At 41.7% G+C, this 25,694-nt stretch overlaps 1 protein-coding gene across 6 annotated transcripts in view; it reads left to right on the forward strand.

The window, feature by feature from the left end:
• Positions 1-25,694, forward strand: part of ATRN (attractin) — a 151,053-nt gene that overhangs the window by 69,462 nt on the left and 55,897 nt on the right. For 5 of the 6 annotated variants that reach the window (XM_034640970.1, XM_034640968.1, XM_034640971.1 and 2 more), the window contains exons 12-21: positions 7,114-7,334; positions 9,322-9,443; positions 10,277-10,415; positions 12,013-12,203; positions 12,481-12,700; positions 13,914-14,099; positions 15,072-15,305; positions 20,042-20,179; positions 22,308-22,401; positions 24,501-24,553. In XM_034640970.1, coding sequence (XP_034496861.1) covers positions 7,114-7,334; positions 9,322-9,443; positions 10,277-10,415; positions 12,013-12,203; positions 12,481-12,700; positions 13,914-14,099; positions 15,072-15,305; positions 20,042-20,179; positions 22,308-22,401; positions 24,501-24,553 — 1,598 coding nt within the window. The remainder of the gene's footprint in view (positions 1-7,113; positions 7,335-9,321; positions 9,444-10,276; positions 10,416-12,012; positions 12,204-12,480; positions 12,701-13,913; positions 14,100-15,071; positions 15,306-20,041; positions 20,180-22,307; positions 22,402-24,500; positions 24,554-25,694) is intronic. The other variant, XM_034640969.1, reaches the window with a different exon arrangement.

Below are 25,694 nucleotides of genomic sequence, written 5' to 3' on the forward strand. Positions count from 1 at the left end.
GTTTCTGTCTTACCCCCCCCCCGCCCCGCGCAGCTCTTCACTGCTGTTTGCGGTACTTGAGTTGTCAGGTTTCTCATAGTTGTATCTGAGTGGTAAGGAGAGATTAAAAAAATGGAGAGAGGGCACTTTGGATGGTGGGATAAGATTGAGGAACAGAGATGGGGAAATTGTGAAGCCTTGTGTAGATAAATCTGTAGTCTTTGGATATTCTGAAGTCTGTACTGCCTTTCATTGCATGGCTCAAAAATGCCTGGCCCCGAGCTAAATAAATCTGCCCCTGGGGAATGGGGATCCAGAATGGCCACTCTGCCTGTTCCTCACAGTGTGCTTTGAAGATTTGTGATTTGTTGGGGCACCTGGCTGGCTCAGTGGGTGGAGCATGCAATTCTTGATCCCAGGGTTGTGACTACTTAATAATAAAATCTTTTTAAAAAAATAATAAAGATTTGTGATTTGTTAAACAGCCTAATCATGTTCTTAATTTTTCCCATTTTGTTTCAGTTGTTGAGTGTTGTCTATTTCACCTTCTAAAATTCTGAGCCTTAGCAATCCTGAAACTACTTAAATGCTAGTAACACCTACATTGTATTGATTCCCTTGGCTTTCAAAATTTCTGTTGTTCATGATGCAAGACGAGATGAAGACCTGGGATTAGAAAAGATGAGCCATGTCTTTGCGATGTCGTGAAGAAAGGATTGACAAAATTCAGATTCTTAGATATTGGGAAAAGGTGACAACTTTTTAGAGTAATCACTCAGCTGCAATTTATTGATAAACATGGTTTTCCTGTGAGAACATGTGATAGTATAGATTGACACCCTTACTAATTTGAAGTGTCATCTTGAATTGTAGGCTGATACTTCTTCAGTGAGGAAAACCCTGAAGTTTTCTAGTGAGTCTCTCTTGACGCTTTCATCTGAAAAGCAGTGGGGCTGTTTTATCGTCACCTTGCCGGTGGGTGCCTGGCCTCTGCTTTATTCATCTCTGTGCCCCTGGTTCTGCTAGCTCAGTATTTGGCACATAATAAGCATTCGCTAAATTGTAGCAGCTCTTAGTATGGGGATGGTAACTAGCAAATAAATGAATGAATCTTCTATTAAAACATCCTAAGGTTTTATACAAACTTGAGAGAAGATGACAGTTTACCATACGATATAATTGAACCACGAATCAAAATTAGGAATGGCTTGCCTGACTTATAATAATGTTTTCATTTCTGTGTAATTCCAGTGGTGTGTTGGGGCTTACCTGTGAATCATCTGTGTGTACGGGGCAGGGTGGGAGGGGACAGCAGATGACAAGAGAGGCCATGGCTAGTTTCATTTTGTGAAAGAATTTACTGAGAGAAACTTTGATATCATTTCTTCGTATTCCAAGTGGTGGTTTTCTTAGCGGATCAGCAGCTTTGGGTCAGCCGTGCCTCACTTAGTTGTTGTCCTCATGGCTTTTGTGAGGGAGGTGGGGTGAAGAGCTGGCTATGAGGCACTGGGGCTGTGTAGAGGCAGCTGTTGCTTTCAGTTGCCTGCTCCAGGCCTTTTGGAAGGGCTCTGCGTACCTCACATAGGCAACGTGTGACCAGATGGATTCAGAATTGCTGAAAACACCAGCTGTACTGGGAGGGGGGTGGCGCTCATTTGGTTTAAGCAGCAGATTGACTAGTTGAATCCAGACTGCTCAACATGATACTAAACCGATAGTGAGATTAAAAATTAAACATCGGGGTCATTTTTGGTAATTGAAATGTGTCCATTTTTAGATATAGTATATAACAGATACTTAGCCACAAAATATTTATGCTTAAGGAAATTGAGGCAAGTGAGAGTGAATTACTTGATGCTTCATTGTGGGTTAGTTCTAAACTTCCTGGCAAATCATAGGATCTCAGAGTTGGAAGAGATCCTGAAGTCATCTGCTCAAAACTTCTGCTTAATGCAGTCATCCCTCTAAACATGTAGAGGGATGGAAAATCCACCTAAGAAGGAAGCTCCTTCTGTTCTGTAGACACCAGTTCTTAGCAGGTTCTCCTTTATATTATCTGGAACCCACTTCTCTATCTCTTCTGCTGAGTGATCTTGTTTCTGTTCTTCAGATTTTTGCAAGAGATGATTATGTCTGAGGATAGTGTTGTGTCTCCTGTCTATATCGTCCCCAGCCTAATTCTTTCTTCAGGTTCTAATCTGGCACAGTGGTTGGCAGGATAGAGGATGTCCAAGCAAATGTCACACAAGAGGCACAGAGATAACATGTATGTGGCAGATATGGCCCAGGGTACCCTGTGAGACAAACTGTATCATTTGCTGACATCGGCCTCCCATGATAGCATTTTAAGAACTTTCCCTGGAGCTACTACACAATTGCTTTTGTTTTGAATATGTATGATTCTGCATATATGGCCTGTTAACAAAACTTTATTGAAGTCGAGCTGATAATACACAATAAATTGAATATACTTAAAGTATATATTTTGATAACTTTGACGTAAGTATATACTTGTGAAATCATTGCCACAATCAAGATAACATATCCATCACCCATAAAATGTCCCTTGTTCAAAAATGTCCTGTCNACGTAAGTATATACTTGTGAAATCATTGCCACAATCAAGATAACATATCCATCACCCATAAAATGTCCTTGTCAAAAATGTCCTGTCTAGGGGCACCTGGGNCAGGGGCGCCTGGGTGGCACAGCGGTTAAGCGTCTGCCTTCGGCTCAGGGCGTGATCCCGGCGTTGTGGGATCGAGCCCCACATCAGGCTCCTCCGCTGTGAGCCTGCTTCTTCCTCTCCCACTCCCCCTGCTTGTGTTCCCTCTCTCGCTGGCTGTCTCTCTCTCTGTCGAATAAATAAATAAAATCTTAAAAAAAAAAAAAGTCCTGTCTATATTCATGAGGGATATTGCTCCGTAGTTTTGTGGGTTTTTTTTAATGATATATTTGTCTGATTAATATTGGACAGAATAAATTGAGAAGTATTCTTTCCCCCTTNTGTTCCCTCTCTCGCTGGCTGTCTCTCTCTCTGTCGAATAAATAAATAAAATCTTAAAAAAAAAAAAAAAGTCCTGTCTATATTCATGAGGGATATTGCTCCGTAGTTTTGTGGGGTTTTTTTAGTGATATATTTGTCTGATTAATATTGGACATAATAAATTGAGAAGTATTCTTTCCCCCTCTAGTTACTGGAAAGACTTGTAAAGGATTGGTATTATTACACTTTAAGTGTTTGATGTTTTGTAGAATTCATCTGGGCCTGGGCTTTTCTTTGTAGAAAGATTTTAAAATTGCTAATTCCATCTTTAGTTGTGATAGGTTTATCTGTTCAGATTTTCTGTTTCTTGTTAAGAAGTTTTTTAAAGATTTTTTTAAATTGTGATAAAATTTTCATAACACAAGATTTACCATCTTAACCATTTTTAAGTGTATGGCTTAGCGGCACACATTGTGTGCAACCGTCACTGCCATTCATCTCCTGAACTTTTCTCATCATGCAAAACTGAAACTCTTCACCCATGAAACAGTAACTTCCCATTCTGCCCTACCCCCTGCCTTTAGCAACCAGCACACTACTTTCTGTCTCTATGAATTTGACTACTTTGGGTACCTTTATTGGGATCATACAGTATTGGTCCTCTTGTGGCTAGCTTATTTCACTTAGCATAATATCGTCAAGGTTTATTCATCCATGTTGTAGCAGGTGTCAGAATTTCTTTCCTTTTTAAGACTGAATAATATTCTCGTATATGTATACCACATTTTGTTTATCCATTCTTTTGTCAGTAGACACTTGCTTTGCTTCCTCCTTTTGCCTATTGCAAATAATGCTGCTATGAACATGGCTGTACAAATATCTGTTTAATTCCTAGCTTTCAGTTCTTTTGGATATATTCCCGGAAGTGGAATTTCTAGATCATATTGTAGTTCTATTTTTCAATTTTTTGAGGAACTAGATAGTTTCGATAGTCAGTCTTGCTAAGAATTTGTTTCATTTAAGTTGTCTAATTTGTTGGTATAAAAGTTCATAATATTTCATTATATGCTTTTTAATTCCTTTAAGGTCAATACTGATGTCTCTTTTTCATTCCTCATTTTGTTAATTTATCTTCTGTCTTTGTTCTTGGTCAGTTTAACTAAAGGGTTGTCAATTTTTTTGATCCTTCAAAGAACAAATTTCTGATTTCATTCATTTTTCTCTATTATTTGTTATTTATTATTACTTATTATTTTTCTCTATTTTTTTATATTTTATTGTTTCTTCTTGATATCATTTTCTCCCTTCTGATTGGTTTGGGTTTAGTTTGCTTTTCTTTTTCTAAAGGTGGAAGCTTAGGTTATTGATTTTAGATTCTTTTTTTTCCCTAATATATGTGTTTAAAGCTGTTTAAGGTTATCTTTAAGTACTACTTTAATCCTATCCCATAAATTTTGAAATGGCATATTTTTGTTTTCATTTAGTTAAAAATATTTTCTAATTTCCCTTGTGATTTCTTCTTTGCCCCATAGGTTATTCAGAATATGTTGTTTATTTTTCAAATATTTGTGGAATTCATAGATTTTCTGCCTGTTGATTTATGATTTAATTCCATTTTGGTGATCAGAGAACATACTTTAAAGATTTCCTTCCCTAAAAAAATAAAAACAAAAACAAAAAACCGTGAGTTTTTTTTTATGGCCTAGCATATATGGTCTCCCCGGGAAAATGTTCCATATGCCCTTGAAAAGAAAATGTGTGCTGCTCTGTTTAAGTGGAGTGTTCCACAGATGCCAGTAGGTCAGATTGGTTGATAATGTTATTCAAGTTTTGTGCATCCTTGTTGATTTTATGCCTAGTTGTTCTCTTATTTTTTTTTTTAAAGATTTTTTATTTTTATTTATAAGACAGAGATAGAGACAGCCAGCGAGAGAGGGAACACAAGCAGGGGGAGTGGGAGAGGAAGAAGCAGGCTCATAGCAGAGGAGCCTGACGTGGGGCTCGATCCCATAACGCCGGGATCACGCCCTGAGCCGAAGGCAGACGCCCAACCGCTCTGCCACCCAGGCGCCCCTAGTTGTTCTCTTATTAAGAGTGAGATATTAAAGTCTTCAACTGTTGTTACATTATTATTTTTCATAAGGCAGACCTGACGGCAAAGAATTTTCTTAGTCTTTGTTTATCTGGGGAAGTCTTTATTTCAGTTTCATGTTTGAAGGATAGCTTTGTTGGATAGAGAATTCTTGTTTGACTTTTTTTTTTCTTTCCATTACTTTCAATATCTTGTTACTCTGCCTTCTGGCCTCCATTGTGTCTTAGCCATTAATATTAATGTGATTCTCTTGTATGTGGTGAGTTATCCTACTTTTGTTGCTTTCAGGATTTTCTCCTTGTTTTGGGCCTTCATCAGTTTTTGATTATGTGTGTAAACATGGATCTTTTTGTGATTGTCCTACTTGGAGTTTGTTGAGCTTCACGGATGGATGTTTAGAGTAATCATTTTCATCAAATTTCGCGAGGTTTCAACTATTACTTCTTTAAGTGTGTTTTCTGCTCTCTCTCACTTCTTTCCTTCTGGGACTCACATTATGTTTATGTTGGATACTTGACAGTGTCCTGCAAGTCTCTGAAGCTCTTTTCATTTTCTTTGATATTTTTTCATTTGTTTTCTTCAGATTATATGATTACTATTGATGTGTCTTTAAGTTCACTGTTTCTTTCCTCTGCCAGCTCAAGTCTGCTGAGTCCCTCTAGTGAATTTTTCATTTCACTCATTGTACTTTTCAACTCCAGAATTTCCTTTTAATTATTTCTTATCATATGTGTCTCCTTATTGATATTCTTTACTTGTTGAGTCATTGATATCCTATTTTGATTTAATTCTTTAGACATAGTTTTCTTGGAATACATTTGTAATAGCTGATTTGAAGCCTTTGTCTTTTCTGTCCAATATGTGGGCCCCCTCAAAGACAGTTTTGATTGACTGTTTTGCTTCCTCTGTTTAGTTCATACGTTTTTGGCTTTTTGTTTGTTTGATTTTAAGATTTTATTTATTTATTTGAAAGAGAAAGAGAGCACAAGCAAGCGGGAGGGGCAGAGGGAGAAGCAGACTCTTCACTGAGCAAGAAGCCCAATGCAGGGCTTGATCCCAGGACCCTGGGATCATGACCTGAGCTGAAGACAGATGCTTAATGACTGAGCCACCCAGGCACCCCTGTATATATTGTAACATTTTGTTGAAAACCAGACCTTTTAGGTAATATCAGATGTGGATTCTAATTCCCTCACCATCACCAGTGGGGGTTGTTGTTACTGTTTAGTGTCTTGCCTAGACTAATTCTTAGAGTCTGTCTCCCCAGTGTGCATGCTTCTGATTTTCTCTGCCTCTCTGTTTTTTCTTATTTTTAGTTTAAACCTGACTTCTTAGGGATTGCCTCTAAAAAGTCCTAGGGTTTTTTTTGAGGGGTAGGGGAAAGAATGGTTTTTAGATATCACAATCTAAGTACTAGTTGTATTCATTGCTACTAGGTTGGTCATTGTTTTTAGCCCTTTTAAGAAGATAAGTTAAAGAGAAGCTTTGTTGTTGTTATTTTATAAATTTTTAAAAGATTTATTTATTTGAGGGGTGAGGAGAGGCAGAGAGCAAGGGAGAGAGAGTCCCAAGCTGACTCCATGCTAAGTGCAGAGCCTGACTCAGGGCTTGATCTCACAACCCTGAGATCATGACCTGGGCCAAAACCAAGAGTTGGACACTTAACCGACTATACGACCCAGGCACCCTGTTGTTCTTGTTTTTAAAATGAAAAATGAATTTGTGTGTATGGGTGTTTTCCTTCTTCCCTCACTAGGTAAATGGTTGCATACAGTATATACTTTTCTCTGGATTTCCTTTTATAGCAGTATATCCTGAAGATAAATCCATAGCACTATGTAGAAATCGTCCTCACTCCTTTTTACATCTACCAACTGCTATTTTCATTGTGTGGATGTACCATACTTTACTTACATCACTTTACTCACAGCACATCCTGAATTGATAGACATTTGGGGACATTTTGTCTGAAGACTGTAAAAAGCATATCATGCATTTGTATATAGAAACTTTTAGTAAACTTCTCCTCTCCTTTTTTTTTTTTTCCTCCTTTTAGCACCATGTATATATTTGGTGGTTTCAATAGTCTCCTCCTCAGTGACATCCTCGTATTCACCTCAGAACGGTGTGAAGCGCACCGGAGCGAAGCTGCTTGTCTGGCAGCAGGACCTGGCATCCGGTGTGTGTGGGATACAGGGTCATCTCAGTGTATCTCCTGGGAAGTGGCAACCGAAGCACAAGAAGAAAAGTTAAAATCAGAATGTTTTTCCAAAAGAAGTATGTTTTTTTTCTTTTCTTAAAATTTAATTAATTCAAAATCTCATTTTGTCTGAATTATGAAGGTATTTAGCATATGTGCACTTTTTATGTTGATTTTCTTATCCAAAATTGTTTGGTAATAACTGGTGCAAAGGCTTTATGGGTGTTTGAAAATAGTTTTGCAAACCTCTTTACAGTGAATGGGAACGTGCCATGTGGCTCCTAGAAGCTGTCTGTGACTGATGGAGACAAAACCTCTTTGGCATTGCATGGATTTTGTATACCAGCTCCTGAGCTTGGCAGTTGGTCTCAGGCGATGCAATACAGTAGGACCTTTTTGTGATGATGGAAATGTACTATTATGCATTGTCCCTGTACGGGAGCTGCTAGCCAGAGACAACTTGAAATGAGACTGGTGTGACCAAAGAACTGAATTTTAAACTTTAATTAATTTAAATTAAGAACTACATGAGGCTAGTGGCTGCTTTATTGGATTATGCAGTTCTAATGTTAAGGATGGTATAAAGAGGGCCAACCCAGGAAGCTATGTTGGAGTAAATAGATGATAGAGTTAGAGTTGTTCTCTTTGCAAAGTATTCTTCTCTAGCTTCTCCAGTTGGGCACAGCAGTGATAGCAAGACAGAGTTGCTGAGGATGACCAGTGGGCCTGACTTCTAGAACCACCCCTTAATGGTTTCCAAGCTTTCTTCATCTTGCCTACTTAGCTTCTTATGTTTTGCTCTGACATATAGCGCAGTATAATACAGTGATGTAATAGCTGAGAAGTCCTTTAAAAAGTCTCAGAAAAATATTTGTTCACTTAATTATTTTAAAGAATGTTGAGTGAATTTCTTAACTGTTAGAGTTGGTGTAGCAAGTTACCTTGAGGGTTATGGTGGATAGAGTCAGCTTTCACTCTCCTGGAATGCTCCAAATTAAGATGAGCATAAATCCCCAAAAGGGCACCCAGATAACTTTCCAGGGAGTGCTGGAGAACTGAGAGGACCAGAACTTGGTAGGGTTAGACAGTGTCTACACTGTCTCTTCAAAGGAATAAAATCCGTGAAAAAAAAATTTTTAACCAAATTTTAAAAGTTCAAATTAAATGTGCAAGAGTATAGGAAGCAATATTGAATTACCATAGGTGGTTCAATATAAACCTCTTCACTGTGAACTCATCTCGAATGTCGTATCCCTGGTCACTCTGCTTTCTGTGTGGGCCCAGTCCTTAGGGTGATGACCAGGGCTGGTAGAGTAATCTAAGGAGCATGCTCTGTGTGTGTGTGTGTGGCGGGGGGACTACCTTGTCTTGTCCATGGGTTCCCCTGTGTGCCATGTCCATAAGGGGATCAGTAGATCAAGTAGCAGGGCTGTGCAGCCTCTCTTTTGTTGCTGACCTTGACCTGTCTAGGGTCAGTAGGAGACGCAGCAAGTCTGTAGTAGCCCAGAAGTTCTCAAACTTGCACTCTTAGACTTACGTACATGTGTAGATTGTAGCTCAGCCTCGTGTCTCCTTTGGGGTTCTGTGGTGCTGCCTGCTTCCTGTGTCCAGACTAGCCTTGCATTTGTAGCTGGGGGAATGGCTTGGTCTTCTACATTATTTTGTTTGGCTCTTGGGCAGCTCTGGGTGTTCATTCTGTAGCTAGTTGCTTTTTTCTTGGGAAGAGAAGTATTCAAAGAACCAGACCCACTCCCATTATATCTCATTGTCGTTAAATTAAATTAACCTATCTTTGTTTTTCCCTCGCCGTGTACCTTTTTGGGGGGCAGGGAGGTTTCAAAATAGTGTTTCTTCATTTTGTTTACTTATTTCTAAATACTGTTTTAACCTGAACACACCGATATATTTTCCTGCCAGTTTTTCTTCTTATTTTACTTCCTAACCCTTGTTACTTTATTTTTTTAAACCTTAGTCTCAGATTGTGCTCAACAGCAGCTATAAATGGCCTGTGACTTATTCTAAGGAGAAGCTGTCACAGTTGATGAATTTTTCTTCTTTTCATAGCTCTTGACCACGACAGATGTGACCAGCACACGGATTGTTACAGCTGCACCGCCAACACCAATGACTGTCACTGGTGCAGTGACCATTGTGTCCCTGTGAACCACAGCTGCACGGAAGGCCAGGTCAGGGGCCGCTTCTCAAGGGTTTCAGAGGATGAAAAAACCCCGGGGCGGGTGAGGTGTAAGATTATGGTGTGTGTGATACCAATACTGGCCCAGAGGTATTTTTCAAACCTCTGATATAGTTTTAGAGTTTATTATTGCTCAGGTTTTCTTTTAGGAGAGGATGCTATATCCATCCTAATTTCGAAGGTCGTGCTAGCTACAACGACTGGTGTGTAGTATTTTAGAAGAAGGCAGGACTGTTACTCTGTGTACTGCCCACTCCCTAGGCACGGCTGTAGCTAAGTCCTACATGCTTGGTGTGAGGCTTGTCCCGTGAGCTCGCGCTACCTGTGCAAGCTTTTGGGAGCAGGTTAGGACTTGAGACTGAAGGTGAGTCAGGCAACTTTGCAAAATCTCCTTGTCTTATTATATCTTGGCTCAGTATTTATGATTTTTTAATTTAGGTTATAGGGCAAAAAAAGATACAGTGACTCAGCTTCTATAGTTTTTGACAGTTTATTCCGTAAAGCAGTTCATAAAATATAAAAGTTTTAGACTGTTCCGGAGGCATTTGAAAAGCAGCAGGTTGAACACCCCCATCTCACAGACAAGCAGGTTAACTCATGGTGTTTAAAAGAGCACATTGCCTCCTTGCTGCATTGAGGCATGCCCTGTGTGGAAGATTTCAGCACACTGTTTCCACTGCGGGGCTGCTTCATCTGTATCTCGTATATTTCTTTATTTGCAGTTTGCTTCCTCAATTAGATTTTGTTGGTTTGAGTAGCCTATTTGTCCTCACCGTGAGTTCTGTCCGTGGATTAAGAGAAAAGCTTTTGTCCGCTGTGTTCTAGATCTCCATTTCCAGATACGAGAATTGTCCCAAGGATAACCCCATGTACTACTGTAACAAGAAGACCAGCTGCAGGAGCTGTGCCCTGGACCAGAACTGCCAGTGGGAGCCCCGCAATCAGGAGTGCATCGCCCTGCCCGGTAGGCCTTGTAGGGGCGTCTGGATGTGTGTGGGTCCAGAGACTTCACACACACACGCACACCCCCCAATACTGTGCAGCCTAGATTAAACCCACCAGAGGGAACAAACTCATTTTATTCATTCATCCCCCATACCACTATTGTGGTTATTTTTTAAAATGAAACTACAGTTCTTAAGTATTTGCTCCTCCTATACTTTGAAATAAAGTGAAGCATGATCTGGGGCTCTGGAGAATGGAATGACAGCTTGGCTCCATATCATCGAGCCTGCTCCGTTGTCCCCACTCCTCACCTCTGCTATGGTCACCTGGCAATAGAAAGCAGCAGCCTTGGCAGCCAGTCCGTGGGGCACTTTATGAAGAATATTTACTGACCACTGGGATTAGGCCATCAGCATCTTCTGACAAGAAGGAGGAGAGATGCTTGTATCAGCAGCAACCCCCTGAGGTGATCTCTGGTCCCGAAGACCTCAATTTCTGGCATCTGAGTCAGGATGAAGAGTTGAGGGCCTCGGACCAGCCAGCCACAACAGAAGTTTTGTGATATATTTGCTCAACCGGGATTTCCAAGAAAGGGACGTCAGTGCTTCTGCACAGCATCGGAAGCATGCACAGGGCAGCAGGGTCTGCCTGGCCCCCTTTCAGGGCCCTTTGGGAGTTCTTGATTCGGCTTCCGTGAGCGTGAGCTGCTTTTCCTTTACCTCACTGCGTCCAACTTCAGCGTGCTGGAGAGTACCTGCGGGTCTTGTCAGAAGTCAGATTCTGGTACACATCAGGGGTGGGGCCCTAGAATCTACATTTTAATGAGTAGGGACACCGATGCCACGCTTGAAAGAGCAGATCTTTATTTGCTCTTAAGTGATCCCTTTCCTGTGGCACCTTGCACTTGCCTCACCGACTGGTCACGGGCATCGGTGGTGGTGTCTCCAGAGTACTTGGTTCTGGCAAAGTTGCCTTGCTTGTTCCCTGTCCTCCAGGAAGCATACTAGCTTCTGTGCAGTTCGAGGCACAGAGCCGAACAGGGTGGGTTCAGGACGATCTCAGGAGCAGATTACAGTCTGCACCTGTTATCACTTAGGGGTTTTTTTGTTTTTGTTTTTTTTCCTAAAAAAAAATCTTTCCACCTCACTTTTAGGATGTTTTGTATCCTTGATTTTACCTTCCACTTGATGTGGAAGCTTTTGAAGACCGTCGTCCTGTTCACTCACCAACTCATTTCCATCCTCCAGTTTCTTCCCCACCCTTCCAATATGCATATTCATTTTTCTGTTCTTAGGATTTTAGTCTTGTTCCTAATTGTTTTTCAAAAGTGGGTTTAGAAATCTAGCACTGGCCTCTTAAGATTTTTTTCCTCCAAGACATAGAGTTGACCTTAGAATATGCCTCTTGAGATCCGGGAGACAGTGTTGGTGAAGTCTAACATTCTTGTATTATGCATTGGTCCCTAGTAATGTGTCAGATGCCCTCACCGCATCCTAGTGAAGTACTGCAGAATTCAAATCACAGAAACCTTTTAGGTTTCCGGTAATTCGACCTGGTAATGTAGTAGTTTTGTGATTCCTTAAACTCTATTTTTTTTCCTCCCCCCTTTACACAAGAAAATATCTGTGGCATTGGCTGGCATTTGGTTGGAAACTCCTGTTTGAAAATTACTACTGCCAAGGAGAATTACGACAATGCTAAATTGTCCTGTAGGAACCACAATGCCTTTTTGGCTTCTCTAACAACCCAGAAGAAGGTAGAATTTGTCCTTAAGCAGCTGCGAATAATGCAGTCATCACAGAGCATGGTGAGTTCACGTCCTCAAAACTTAAGCTTCTAATACCCACCCTTGTACTGAGCGCACCCGTGCAGCTTGCCTGTGGTGTGCCCGGCAGGCGGAGTGCTAGTGCGTGAGTGTAGTTGAGGGGGTGAGATGACGGTCTGTCCTAATCTGCTGTGGCTGAATTGGGATGGGGAGGTTTTCCTTTATCTGTGGGGTATATGTAACTTAGTGATTTTTATCTAGAAGGCTCTTTTGGTCGAGACATTGCTTATATTCAAAGCTGTATCTCTTTTGCCTGTAGTCCAAGCTCACCTTAACCCCATGGGTTGGCCTTCGGAAGATCAATGTGTCCTATTGGTGCTGGGAAGATATGTCCCCATTCACAAATACTTTGCTACAGTGGATGCCGTCTGAGCCCAGTGATGCTGGATTCTGTGGAATCTTGTCAGAACCCAGTACTCGGGGCTTGAAGGCTGCAACTTGCATCAACCCACTCAATGGTAGTGTCTGTGAAAGGCCTGGTAAGTATATGGGTGAATGATGCATCATGGCAGTTCACTGAGAGACTGTAGGAGGCATAGTCAACTATTGAGAGGTGTGAGATAGTCAGGAAAAACAGAGGGAGTGTTGATTTCAAGCATATGAAGCGGAGTATAACCCAGAACTTAAAAGTGGAAGGAAATAGTCTCCGGCTCTGAATACTATGAGCCAGAAGCATAAACAAAAACAACTAACGCTACTCCGAGAACCTAACATTCTAATCAACGGTGAGATTCATTGGTTTGCTGACCATAAAAAGTACTGAGAATTGCTCTGAAAGGCAAATGTCTTGAGGTTGGCAGAGAAATGCTGTGGAAGAAAGAGCAAAAAATGCAAAGAAAAGATCGGAAAAGCAAGCAGGTCACTGCAGGGACAGTAGACAGAAAGTGTCAGTGGGGAGAAAAATGAAGAGAGCAGTTCTATGACCGCAGGCGGAAGCTGACCTGCACCGTGCCAGTGCTGTGGGAGAGTCCTGAGGAGCACACGCTGAGCAGCTTCTCAGGCTCACAGCTCTCCCTGGGGGCGGGCCCGGGGGCAGCATGTGCAGCACGCAGAGAAGCCAAGACAAGCATCTTATCCTGCAGAGGGACTCACGTGCAGTGGGTGGCATTTGTGCGCGCTTTTTGGGAGGCTAGACACCATTGACATCGTGTCTCACTTTAGGAAGGTACTCCTAAGTCATCTGAGGAGTACAGAGGTGTAGAAAACAATTCATAGCCCTGTAAAAGTCCTCTTTAAATATGGTTTATAAGCTTCCTGTAGGGGAGTTTTTCCAGCCATTTTGGGTCCTGAATGCTTTGGTGCATTTAGTGAATGCTGTGGTCCCTCTTCCCCCAAAATGTACATAGATACAAGTTTTCATGTTCAGGTGGGTCATAAAACCCCTGAAGTTCATCCCGAGTCCCATATACTAAGGAGCTTTAGAACTGCTATGCTTATGGAAAGATTAGCTTGTTCCCTCATGTCTGTCCTTCATGCTCTTTGAAAAGAAAGAGTTTTTCCCCCTAAGTGTGTGAATATTCTTGACTAGCCCGGTACATGGTGACTCTGTGTTTTCGGTGTTCTCCTACATTTAACGTAGCCCACTGATTTGATTTCATGACATACTAGTGGGTCACATCCCATCCTGAAAGGCCGTTGATCTTGGCCAACATGGTGGGAGCTCTGAGTGTCTGTCTTGGGTTTGCTTCCCAGCGAACCACAGCGCCAAGCAGTGCCGGACGCCGTGTGCCCTGCGGACGGCATGTGGAGAGTGCACCAGCGGCAGCTCTGAGTGCATGTGGTGTAGCAACATGAAGCAGTGCGTGGACTCCAACGCCTACGTGGCCTCCTTCCCTTTTGGCCAGTGTATGGAGTGGTACACCATGAGCAGCTGCCCCCGTAAGTGAAAGGGTGCTGCTCCTGCCATGGGGCAGTGCCGTCAGCCTCTGAACATTTAGGGACAAGACAGAGACTGCCTGAGGAGAGGAGAACCTTCCCGCAGAATCAAGCACTGTAGGGGCGCCTGGGTGGCTCCGTCGGTTACAGGTCTGACTCTTGATTTCAGCTCAGGTCATGATCTCAGGGCCATGAGATTGAGCCCCATGTCAGACTCCATGCTTACTGGGGAGTCTGCTTGAGATTCTCTCCCTCTGTCCCTCCTCTCACTCGTTCTTTCTATCTCTTTCTCTCTCTCAAATAAATAAATCTTAAAAAAAAAATCAGGGCACCTAGGTGGCTCAGTTAAGCGTCTGCCTTCGGCTCAGGTTATGATCCCAGGGTCCTGGGATCGAGCCCCATGTCAGGCTCTTTGCTCAGTGGGGAGTCTGCTTCTCCCTCTCCCTCTGCCTGCCACTCCGCCTACTTGTGATCTCTCTCTTTCTGTCAAATAAATAAATTCTTTAAAAAAAAAAAATCAAGCCCTGTAAGATAGAGCACAGAGTACAGAAACAGCTTGCCCAGCTTCAATATCAAATTGCTCAATCCATGTAATGTCTCCACATCTTCCTGTCCTGATTGATGAAATAAATGCTTTCTGGTAGATGACCGCTGAGGTCCTTTCTGCCTCCACATCCTAGGAGGAACCCCTTGGGCAAGATACTGGGTTCTTTAAATGTATTGTGTCATTTAAGAAATCACCTTAGAATAGGAATTTTCACTGACAGAATAGTCTGTTTAGGGGCACCTGGCTGGCCCAGTAGGAAGACCATGCATCTCTTGATCTCGAGGTTGTGAGTTCAAGCCCCACCTTGGGTGTAGAGATTACTTAAATGAATAAATTAATTTTAAAAAAAACTTTTAAAAAAGGTAATTTAAATACAATGAATCCAAAGCTATGTGCAATAGTGCATTGTAACTTATGTTCTTTTACAGCTGAAAATTGTTCAGGCTACTGTACCTGCAGCCATTGCCTGGAGCAGCCAGGCTGCGGCTGGTGCACTGATCCCAGCAATACTGGCAAAGGAAAATGCATAGAGGGCTCCTATAAAGGGCCAGTGAAGGTGCCTTCTCAGGCCCCTGCAGGGAATTCCTACCCACAGCCCCTTCTCAATGCCAGCATGTGCCTGGAGGACAGCAGATACAACTGGTCTTTCATTCATTGTCCAGGTAAGATGTCTTGTGTATCCAAAATCAAGTGTTTTGCTACCTATTTACAAAGAATAAAACTTTGAAAGCTACATTATTTATATGAATTTCCTTTAGGAAAAAAATATATAACAGATCATTTTAGGAGAAATAGTTTTGCATGAAATATATATTTTTTTTAATAAAAAATATTTTTAATGTCAGTGAAAACACAAAAGTTCAAGTGAGGTGTTTTGCTTTCACTGTGGAAATAAATAGTGAAGTATGTTCATTATGAACAAATATTGCAGATGTAGATAAAAACTGGAATAATTCTTCTCCAGTTCTTCGAAGTAAAAACTTTTTAATGGTTTAATATAGACACTGTTTTAAAAATAGAAAATACTATGCTATATAGGATTAATACATATTGTTCTGTAGTTTTATTTTTTACTGAAAAATACATTGTGACAATTGTTAGGGGAAAACTGAAAAAACTCCTACCAACCCAGAAATTCCTCTCCACAAATGTAGAAAAAAAGGAAAACGGTTTTATTTTGAATAAGCATCAAACCAGACTGTGGTGTGTCCTACAGGCAAAATCCACTAATGAGATTGCAAAGAGAGAGAGAAATCTCACTCTTTTAAATAGCCAGGCATATACAATCCATTAATTAATGTTTTGAAGATGAATGATGTCTTCATAAGAGAGGATTTGACAACACCGTTTGCTGTACCTTCTTTCATAGTTAATCCTGAATTTACTTGGTTATTGGGGTGGCCACCTATGTTCATTAATTCCCTTTATCCGCCCCCCCCCCCCCCCCCGCAGAAAAATTCCTGCATCTTTATGGCAGGCAGGTGGTTACACTTTGGCAGAAATGCACCCAGACTGAATTCCCAAAGTGACAGGGATACAGGGTGCTGTCTTCCTTGATGTTTACATTTCAAAGTGATGGCTCCCAGGCCCTTAAGAAAAACATTTCTGGATTGTTGTGCTGACAAGAGGTTTATTTAGTTTTTTTTTTTAAAGATTTACAACATACACATATCAAAGGAACAGAGAAAGGATTTGTAAATACAGGTTTTCTTGAAAAGCTCTAAGAAAAAAGAGAGGGGAAAGGTCCCTCTCCCTTTTAGCAAGAGGAAAGATTAAGCCTATCTGCCTCTTTCTCTCCTTCCCTTCTACTCTCCCTCTGCTCCCTTCTCCTCCTTCCTTCCAGTGGTTGGTGCCAGAAGGAATAGACCATAAGTTGGCCTAAGCCTGAGTCTACACTTGCTGGGGATGCTGCCCTGAGAAATTGGCCTTTGATTCAGACTTTCAGTAAATACTCAGGAATATGCTGATGGGCCTCCAGAACAGCTGGGGGAGGTTAGGCAGGTGCGAAGACCCCCAGGAGGTTAGTGGTTAGGAACATCTCCAATAGTCTGACAGACGGTGCCACTGACAGCAAGGCTCTTTGTGAGGACTTCCGTAAAGGAAAGACCACTGTGAGCAATGGTAAAAGGCAAGAGACAGGCTGGGGGAACGTATCTGCAGTGCATATGTGATTATCATCCAGAGTATGCAGACCTCTGCCCTCCAAAAAAAAGCGCTGTCAGCTCAACAGAAAAAGTGGGCAAAGGATGTAAAGAGGTCTTTCTCAGAAAAGGAAACAGAGCAGGGAAATGTAAAATAAGAAACCAGTCTTTTCCCTTCAAACTGAATTAAATTTTGTGTTCCCTTTTTTCCTCTCTAAGATGGCAGAGGATCTATCATTCTGTTTCTAATCTACTAGTTTAGCTCATGAAGTATTTAAGTCTGTGCATTTTTATTAATATCAAGAATATATGAGGTGAAATGGCAACCCACAGAATGGGAGAAAATATTTGCAAATCATATACAGTATCTGGTAGGAGTCTAACGTCCAGAATACATAAAGAACTCTTAAAACTCAACAGTAAAAAGACAACCCAATTAAGAAATGGGTACAAGATTGAAATAGACATTTCTCCAAAGAAGAGACACAAATGGCCAATAAGCACAGGAAAAGATGCTCAACAACACTTGAGAAATTGGAACCCTCACACGTTGTTGGAAGGAATGTAAAATGGTGAGGCCACTTTGGAAAAACAGTTTGGCAGTTTCTCAGAAAGTTAAACATAGAGTTATCATATGGCCCAGTATATACCCAAGAGAACTGAAAACATATGTCCACACAAAAACTTGCAGTGAATGCTTACAGCAGCGTTATTCATAATAGACAGAAGTGGAAACAGCCCAGTGTCTGTCACCTGGCGGATGGATAAACAGAATGTGATACGTTCATATGATGGGCACTGCTAAGCGAAAAAAGGGGTGAAGTACTGTAGTCTGCAACATGGGTGAGCCTTAGAAGCATGCTATGTAAAGGCAGTCAGATGCAAAGACTGCATATTATATGATACCGTTTATGTGAGATCTCCAAAAAAGAGCAAATATAGAGAGAAAAAAAGAGCTTAGCAATCACCCAGGGCTGGGGGTAAGAATGAGGAATAATGGGCGCAGGGTTTTCCAAAGTAGCGGTACCATTTTTCAGCCTCACTGGCCAGCCTGAAAAGGTTGAGACTTCTCCACGTGCTCATCAATACTTGGTCTGGTTTTTTTCGTTTGGTTGCTTGGTTGGTTTTGATTTTTTTTTGGTTTGTTTTTTTTAATTGCAGACGTAGTGTGTGAGAAATGGTATCTCTGGTTATGATTTGCATTTCTCTAATAACTGATGAAGTCGAGCATCTTACAGGCCATCTGTGTCTTCGGAGAAATGTCTACTCGAATTCTTTGCCCATTTTAAAATTGCTTATTTATTATTGACCCCTAGAATTCTTTATGAAGTCTAGGTACAAGTTCTTATTGACTATATGATTTGCAAATACTTTCTCCCATTCTGAGGGTTTCTTTTTACTTTTTTGGTGGTATCTTTTGAAATATAAAAGTTCTAAATTTTCTAAGTCCAGGGTATTGGTGTTTTCTTTTATCCCATGTGCTTTTGGTATCGTATCTAAGAAACCAGTGCCTAGCTAACCCAAGATCACAAAGATTTACTTCTCTCTCTTCTTTTTAAAGTTTCATAGATTTTCTCTTATATTTAGATCCATAAGCTATTTTGAGTTTATTTTTGTATGTGGTGGGAGGTTGAACAGGCATGGAACTGGTCAGGGGGCACTTTTTCCTGTCTGCTGCTCTCCTGGGTCCTGCTCTCCCAGGCTCAGGTGGATTTTTCAGGTGTCAATTGGTAAAGTGCATCTTAGTCACATTAGCTTTGCCCTCCTTCTACATTAGGAGACAGATGGCTCAACTCCCCTTTTTCTGTCAGAGTGACACCATCTGTTTTATAATTTCTAGAAACATCTGATAGCACTTTTTCCTCTTATCCCATATTCCTATTGATTTATCCTTGTTTTTACATCTTTTCAGTAATTTCAGTGGGATTTTGAAGGGGAAGAGAGAGATAAGCATGTTTCTGTTTTTTTTTTTTATCTTGAACCAGAATACAGATTTTATTGGTAAATAATTTTAGGTACTGCATTTCTGTGTGTGTGTTGTGCTTTGCCCTTTCGATATCTATACAGTTGTTTATCTTCACAGGAACGACACGCACATCCCACACATCTTAAGTACTCTTGGTTCAGTAATAACTGCCGTAGTCATATTTAAGTATTTCGGTTACAGTCTATATAGAACAACTCAAATACCTACAGTGATGGGGTAGGAAACAGGTGTGTGAACAACAGGTGCGAGGCTATGAAAAGTTGCCACGATGGTGGAAAACTGTATCACATTGATCAACCAAGAGAGATCTGCAAAAGTTGCTAAAAAAGTAAACCTTACATGTTGTCATCACAAAAAAGAAATAGTAGTTATGTGACATAATGTTAGCTAACGCTATGGGTGGTAATCATTTTGCGATATAAAAGCATATCAAGTCAATGCATTATACTCCACACAATATTGTGTGTCCGTCGTATCTCAGCAAAGCTGGGGGGAAAAGACAGATTTGCAGATTCAGATCTTCTGCCCGCAGTGATGTAGATTGTGCGCTCTGTGGATGGTTCCTCTGGAGTCTGCAGTGCACAGCCTAAACAGCTGTCCTGAGCAGTCCCGAGAGGTCCACTTTTCATATGCCTTTCTAGTTGTAAGGTCCTACGTGTGTCAAGAATCTTACTAATTCCACTTGTGGGGATGTTTTTGTATATAAAAATGGTTATTTTTTCTAAAAAAGAAAAACTGAAAGCAAACTAAGTATCAGAATGTAAGGGAATGGTTAAATAGCTGTTATGATTCATAGAAATCATTCTGCTGTTTAAGGTTTTGTTCATGATGAAATAACGTGGTAAAGTAATTGTGCTGTAAGTAAAAAAAAAAAAAATCAAGGTTGAGGATTAATATGGGCACAATTGTGTGAAACTATATAGAAAAAATAAATTCCTGAAACTAAAAATCCCAAATGTGCACAGTCATCTCTGTGTGGTACAATTGAATATGATTTTCCCCTCTTTCTATATATTTTTCAAATTTACTATCGTGAACATACATTATTTTTATGAACAACCACAAATTATTTTTTTAATGGCTGTAGACTTTCACCCTACTGTGGTATATTGATCTTATTTCTCAAACTAGTTTTTAGTGGGCCCATTTTAATGGTTTTGTATTTAGAGGTAATAAGGAACTTAAACAGATAGTTGCAAATAAATCTTGTGGAACTTACTCTACCCTGTTCTACCATGGGACTGGCCCCTTAAAATGCTTTCTCTTTCAGCTTGCCAGTGCAATGGCCACAGCAAGTGCATTAATCAGAGTATCTGTGAGAAGTGTGAGAACCTGACCACAGGAAAGCACTGCGAGACCTGCATATCTGGCTTCTATGGTGATCCCACCAATGGCGGCAGATGTCAACGTAAGTCAGATCCCTCAGGGTTACTGATTGCAAACCAGCTGGAACACAGTGCCTCTATTTGACTTGAGTATCTAGGAGGACAGAAGCCACTTGGTTTTGGATACTGCCTTTCTTGTCATACTTGTCAGGAGCTCAGCTAAGCCTGGGAGAGAGTGAACGGAGCCGCCAAGTGTCAGAATAGCCAGTTAAAGCAACAAGCCGAAAATGGAAGAGTTAAGCCTTTAATCACTTACTGTGGTGGTAAAGCAAGAGGCTTAAACCTAAACCTGAGAAAGCTCTGCGCCCCCACGTTCCTTTCCCTCCTGGGCTGGATGCTGGTTGAGCACAGAGGTGGGGAGAGCCCTGAACAGAAGGCTCCTGCAGGGGCGCCTGGGTGGCACAGTGGTTAAGCGTCTGCCTTCGGCTCAGGGCGTGATCCCGGCGTTATGGGATCGAGCCCCACATCAGGCTCCTCCGCTATGAGCCTGCTTCCTCTCCCACTCCCCCTGCTTGTGTTCCCTCTCTCGCTGGCTGTCTCTATCTCTGTCGAATAGATAAATAAAATCTTTAAAAAAAAAAAAAAAAAAGAAGGCTCCATCAAAAGCCTGTCATGGACCCTGGGGAGGGGAGGGGAGGGGGGAGTGCTGGGGACTGAGAGTGGGGTCGGAGTCTTCAGGGCTTCCCCCACCTTCCCCTGAGGAAGCTCAGCAAGGCTCCCAAAGGTCTGCCCAAGGCCTCAGATAAAGAGACTCAGGAAGGACGGCGCCTGCACTAGGATGCAAACATGTGACCGAGCACGGCTGACTTGAGAGGTGGTGGGGTGACCGAGACTCTGACTGTAGCTCCCCTCAGAGACCACCCCCCACCTCCGGGCAGGTGTGGGAGGCCAGCCAGGTAAGCCTGGGTAATGGCTTGTGGTCCAGTCCAGACAATCACACGTGGGGTGTTAACCAGGACCCAGACTCCTCAAGACTTCTAGTATATTTTAAAGATTTAAATAGTCCCCTGTTTCCCCATACATGTCAAATAGATTCCTGCAAGCAAGGACTTTTTAGTGTTATAACATAAATTAATATGTTTCTTAAATGACCAGTGAGGCTGGTGAGCTGCTTTTTGGCTTGTTCTTATTTCCAATGGAAAGACCCTTCAGGTTCTGAGCAGGAAAATAAATAAGAAAGGAAAATCTCTACCTTCTCCCCAAATCCCACCTCCAAACTCCTTAGCATGGCCCTTGAGAATCTGATCCCAGAGCAACCAGGAGAAAGCTGGCATTTTAGCAATATGTCCCTTAACCTCTCTGGGGTTCAGGTTTCTCATCTGTAAAGTGGGAATAAAATGAAGCGGTCAGAGCAGTACATGACATGTAGTGAGCACTCAGGAAATGTAGGCGGTTATTAATACTCTTCTGCCATTGCCACCACTCTTAAAGAACATTTCCTGCTCAGATTGAAAGGTCTTTAGTAAAAATATTTTTCCCACTCCTTGTGACTGGACTTTATCCATTAGACAGTGATCACAGTACCTGGTGTTACGGGGTGGGGACTGTGCCCAAGACCCTGAGCCCGAGGCCCCCAAGACATGGGTGCCCTTTCTGCAAGTCCTGCGGGGCCGCTGAAACACTGACCTGCCGTTGGCAATTTCACCTCACTCCTGAGCCTGCGAGGATTTGAGACATGGCCTTTGTGGAGCAGGCACCTCATCTGAGGCTAAGTGCAGCAAGACCAAGCCTCCCCTTCAGGGCGGTTATTGTTTAGAGCATCTCCTTGGGGGCAGGGACTGTGTCTGGGCCCCCGTACCGAGTGCCTGGCACATTAGAGATGCTTCATAAGTACTTACTGAATGAATGAAAGAGTCATAATAGTGAAAAAGAGCCTATTGGGAAGATCAAAATGCTTGCTTCAGATGGCAGTAGAAGACAGCATTCTCTTTCCTCCTGTTCTTGGACTTTGGTTCTTTTAATGTTGCCTTTACATTATTTGAGATAAATCATTAGCTGGAAAACTTGAATCTTACCCATTAAATGCTTTCATTTTAATCTGTCTTTCCTAATGAATCCGATTCAGATAAAATTATGTGTTTTAGGAAAAGTCTGTGATAGTGGTAATCTTTTAAGCCAACTGTGACCTCCATTCCTTTTCCTTCTCCCCAGCATGCAAGTGCAACGGGCACGCATCGCTCTGTAACACCAACACGGGCAAGTGCTTCTGCACCACCAAGGGCGTCAAGGGAGACGAGTGCCAGCTGTGAGTACCACACTCCTGGGACCCTGCCACAGGCCACACCTGGATTTAGTGACTGACAGCCGGGCCAGCTGGGTCTGTACCACCAGGGAGGCCAAGGGACTATGAAGCCACCCCTTCCCTGTGCCCTTTTGTAATGGGCTCTGGGGGATCCCCGGGTTGATGAACTTGGTTCTGACAGGTCTAATTCAGTCAGCTTCCATACTGAGGAGGTCGTCAGTTCACCAGCAATTCCCTGATGGCTCTTTAGGTCACATTTTTATGTTTGAGTGACGTTGACATTTCCTGCGTTGCTGACTTGGATCAGTCTTTTAACTTCAGCCACGGTTCAATTTTTGTCACATCAGGGGATTGCACCCTTTCCCGAGAAGGAGCTGGAAGAGTTGGTATTCCAGCACAGTGTTTTATTTAGCATTTTGGTTGTCTGATAGTGGAGATGATCCCCTGGTCTTTAACACATCTCTCCTGTTCTAGCATTTTCCTTGGTGAAATGTGTTAGACATCTTCCAGGGAAGAGTCTTGGTTCCCATCCATGAGGATGCCAGCAGTGTCAGACAGACATGGAGTTTTATCCCTGGCTCTGCCTCCACGAAGCAGGGCACTCTTGAGACAAATCACTTAGCTGAGCCTCAGTTTCCCTATCCATCAATAGCAGGACTAGCAATAATTTTTTTTAGTGTCTGGTGAGTTGAAACAAGAGCTTGTTCCCCAGTGAATATATACCTGTCTGCCTCAGTAGAAACCCTCATAAAACGCATGCTTCAGCTTTACTCATTCTCTCAAGAAGAGACTTAAGAGACACGTTTAGTAGTATCACAACACTGAGCTGAGACAAGCAAATACCTCATCGGTAAACTTCGTTTTTCTCAAAAAATACAGTAGTAAGGTCACCAGTGGTTGAGACCTTGATAGTGATGTTCAAGGAAGGAATTGCTTGTCTACATGTTATAGTTTACACCACTGGGCATGTTTACTGGTTTCATGATGCCTTAAAGACAATACATGAAGAAATGTCTAATCAAAGATTAAGTTTAGCTTTTGGACCTAGGTTCCTTTAAACAGAACAATATAATAGAGCCAAATTAATCACTCCTGCCCTCAGTTAGGCATGCAGTAACAAAATGAGGCATAGGTCCAGTGAAAGACTTTTTCTTCAGGAGATTTTAGGTATAAGCAAACACTAAGAATCACCCTGGATCCAAGGACACAATATTGTGTATTGTTTATCTGGGAAAAGTGCTTGACCCAAGCTTTTCCCTGCTTTCTTAATAGCTCTCAGCTACTGGGCCTGCCAGTATAAATGGCCTTGTGAAGTGGGAGACTCGGTTTTGCTGATGTTCACAGATGATATTTGTAGGGGAAAGTAGTGATTCTTTTTTACTAGAACTTATTTTTTTCTCCAGACTGGTGAACCACGTTCAAGGACTTAAAAAAAAAAAAAAGAAAGAAAGTGATTCTCGGTGTTTAGCCTTTTCTTATTTTTCAAGAACAGGATCAGTTTTATCCAGGGAGAATAGGAAGGAAGTGTGAAATGAATAATTGAAAAAAAAAATTTTTTTTTAAGATTTTATTTATTTATTCGACAGAGATAGAGACAGCCAGCGAGAGAGGGAACACAAGCAGGGGGAGTGGGAGAGGAAGAAGCAGGCTCATAGCGGAGGAGCCTGATGTGGGGCTCGATCCCATAACGCCGGGATCACGCCCTGAGCCGAAGGCAGACGCTCAACCGCTTTGCCACCCAGGCGCCCCTGAAAAATGTTTTAACTTCACTTTTAGAGGAATATTTAGTCCACACAAAAGTAGAAATGTGTTTTTCATGATAATAAGTAGGATCTAGATTTATTACATATGGATTTATCTCCTGTGCTTTGGCAAATGTTTATCAGGTGGCAGGTGGTGTGAACTGCTGGGTAGTCAGTAGTCGGCATGAATGCAGACTCTCCTCGGCCTACCTGGTCTGAGTGACAATGAAGAATGTGATTATACTGACTCACACTTGTTTGTAGTGTAGCTTTATATAAAAGGATCTGCTTGGTTTTAAAATGAATGTAGATTTTGTTTTAACTAGCAATAGAAAATAATCTTCATTTTTATCCTTCTAGATGCGAGGTAGAAAATCGATACCAGGGAAACCCTCTCAAAGGAACATGTTATTGTAAGTGTTTTCACAATTCATATTGTCTGGAAGCAAAGTAGTTTAGTAAAACTTGGGTTATTTGCTTTAACATGGTTTGAGAATGGTAATGCTGTAAGAATAAGAAAGGGATAAAGAAAGGGGGGGTAATCAGAAGGGAGAATGAAGCATGAGAGACTATGGACTCTGAGAAACAAACCAAGGGTTTCAGAGGGGAGGAGAGTGGGGGAATGGGATAGGCTGCTGATGGGTGGTGGGGAGGGCACGTATTGCATGGTGCACTGGGTGTTATACACAACTAATGAATCATCGAACTTTACATCAAAAAATAAAATAAAAAAATTAAAAATTAAAAAAAATAAAACTCAACCTATATAGAAGAAAAAAAAAAGAATATAGCAGCCATTCATGGAAATGTGTGCTAATTTGATGCGTTTCCATTCTGTTACACTTAACTACATATCAGAATGCCATTTTAAGCTGTGTTAATTATGGTTGTTGTTTATGTTAATATGTCCATAGCAGATATCAGGGGAGAATACAGAGATCCACACCTCTGGCTTTCCCCATTTATGTTCTCTTGAAACTTAATTTCATTTGCCATTATCTGGTTGGGGTCAACATATTTCACATTTAGGATATAGGTCAGAAACAGGGTTTTTTTTTTTAGATTTTATATATTCATTTAGAGAGCAAGCATGAGCAGGGGGAGGGGCGGAGGGAGAGAAAGAATCTCCAGGAGACTCCGTACTGAGCGTGGAGCCAGATGTGGGACTCAGTCCCACCACCCTGAGGTTACAGCCTGAGCTGAAATCAAGAATTGGTCGCTCAACCGACTAAGCCAGCAGGTGCCCCCAGAAACAATTATTTTTTTTTAAGATTTATTTATTTATTTGAGAGAGAGACAGCTGGGGAAGGAGAGGGAGAGAATCACAAGCAGACTCCCCACTGACCGCTGAGCCCAAGGGAGGGCTCAGTCTCATGACACCTGAGATCATGACCTGAGCTGAAACCAAGAGTTGGACATTTAACCAACTGAGCCACTCAGGTGCCAGGCACCCCACCATATCAGTGAATTTTTTTGTAATCTGGTATATTGTAACCTATCTATCTTGAAAAAACAAAGCCAAAAACAAATACCAGGTTTTAGCAGTTATTTGGG

This window comes from Ailuropoda melanoleuca, chromosome 13 (assembly GCF_002007445.2).
Source record: "Ailuropoda melanoleuca isolate Jingjing chromosome 13, ASM200744v2, whole genome shotgun sequence".
Lineage (NCBI taxonomy): Eukaryota > Metazoa > Chordata > Mammalia > Carnivora > Ursidae > Ailuropoda > Ailuropoda melanoleuca.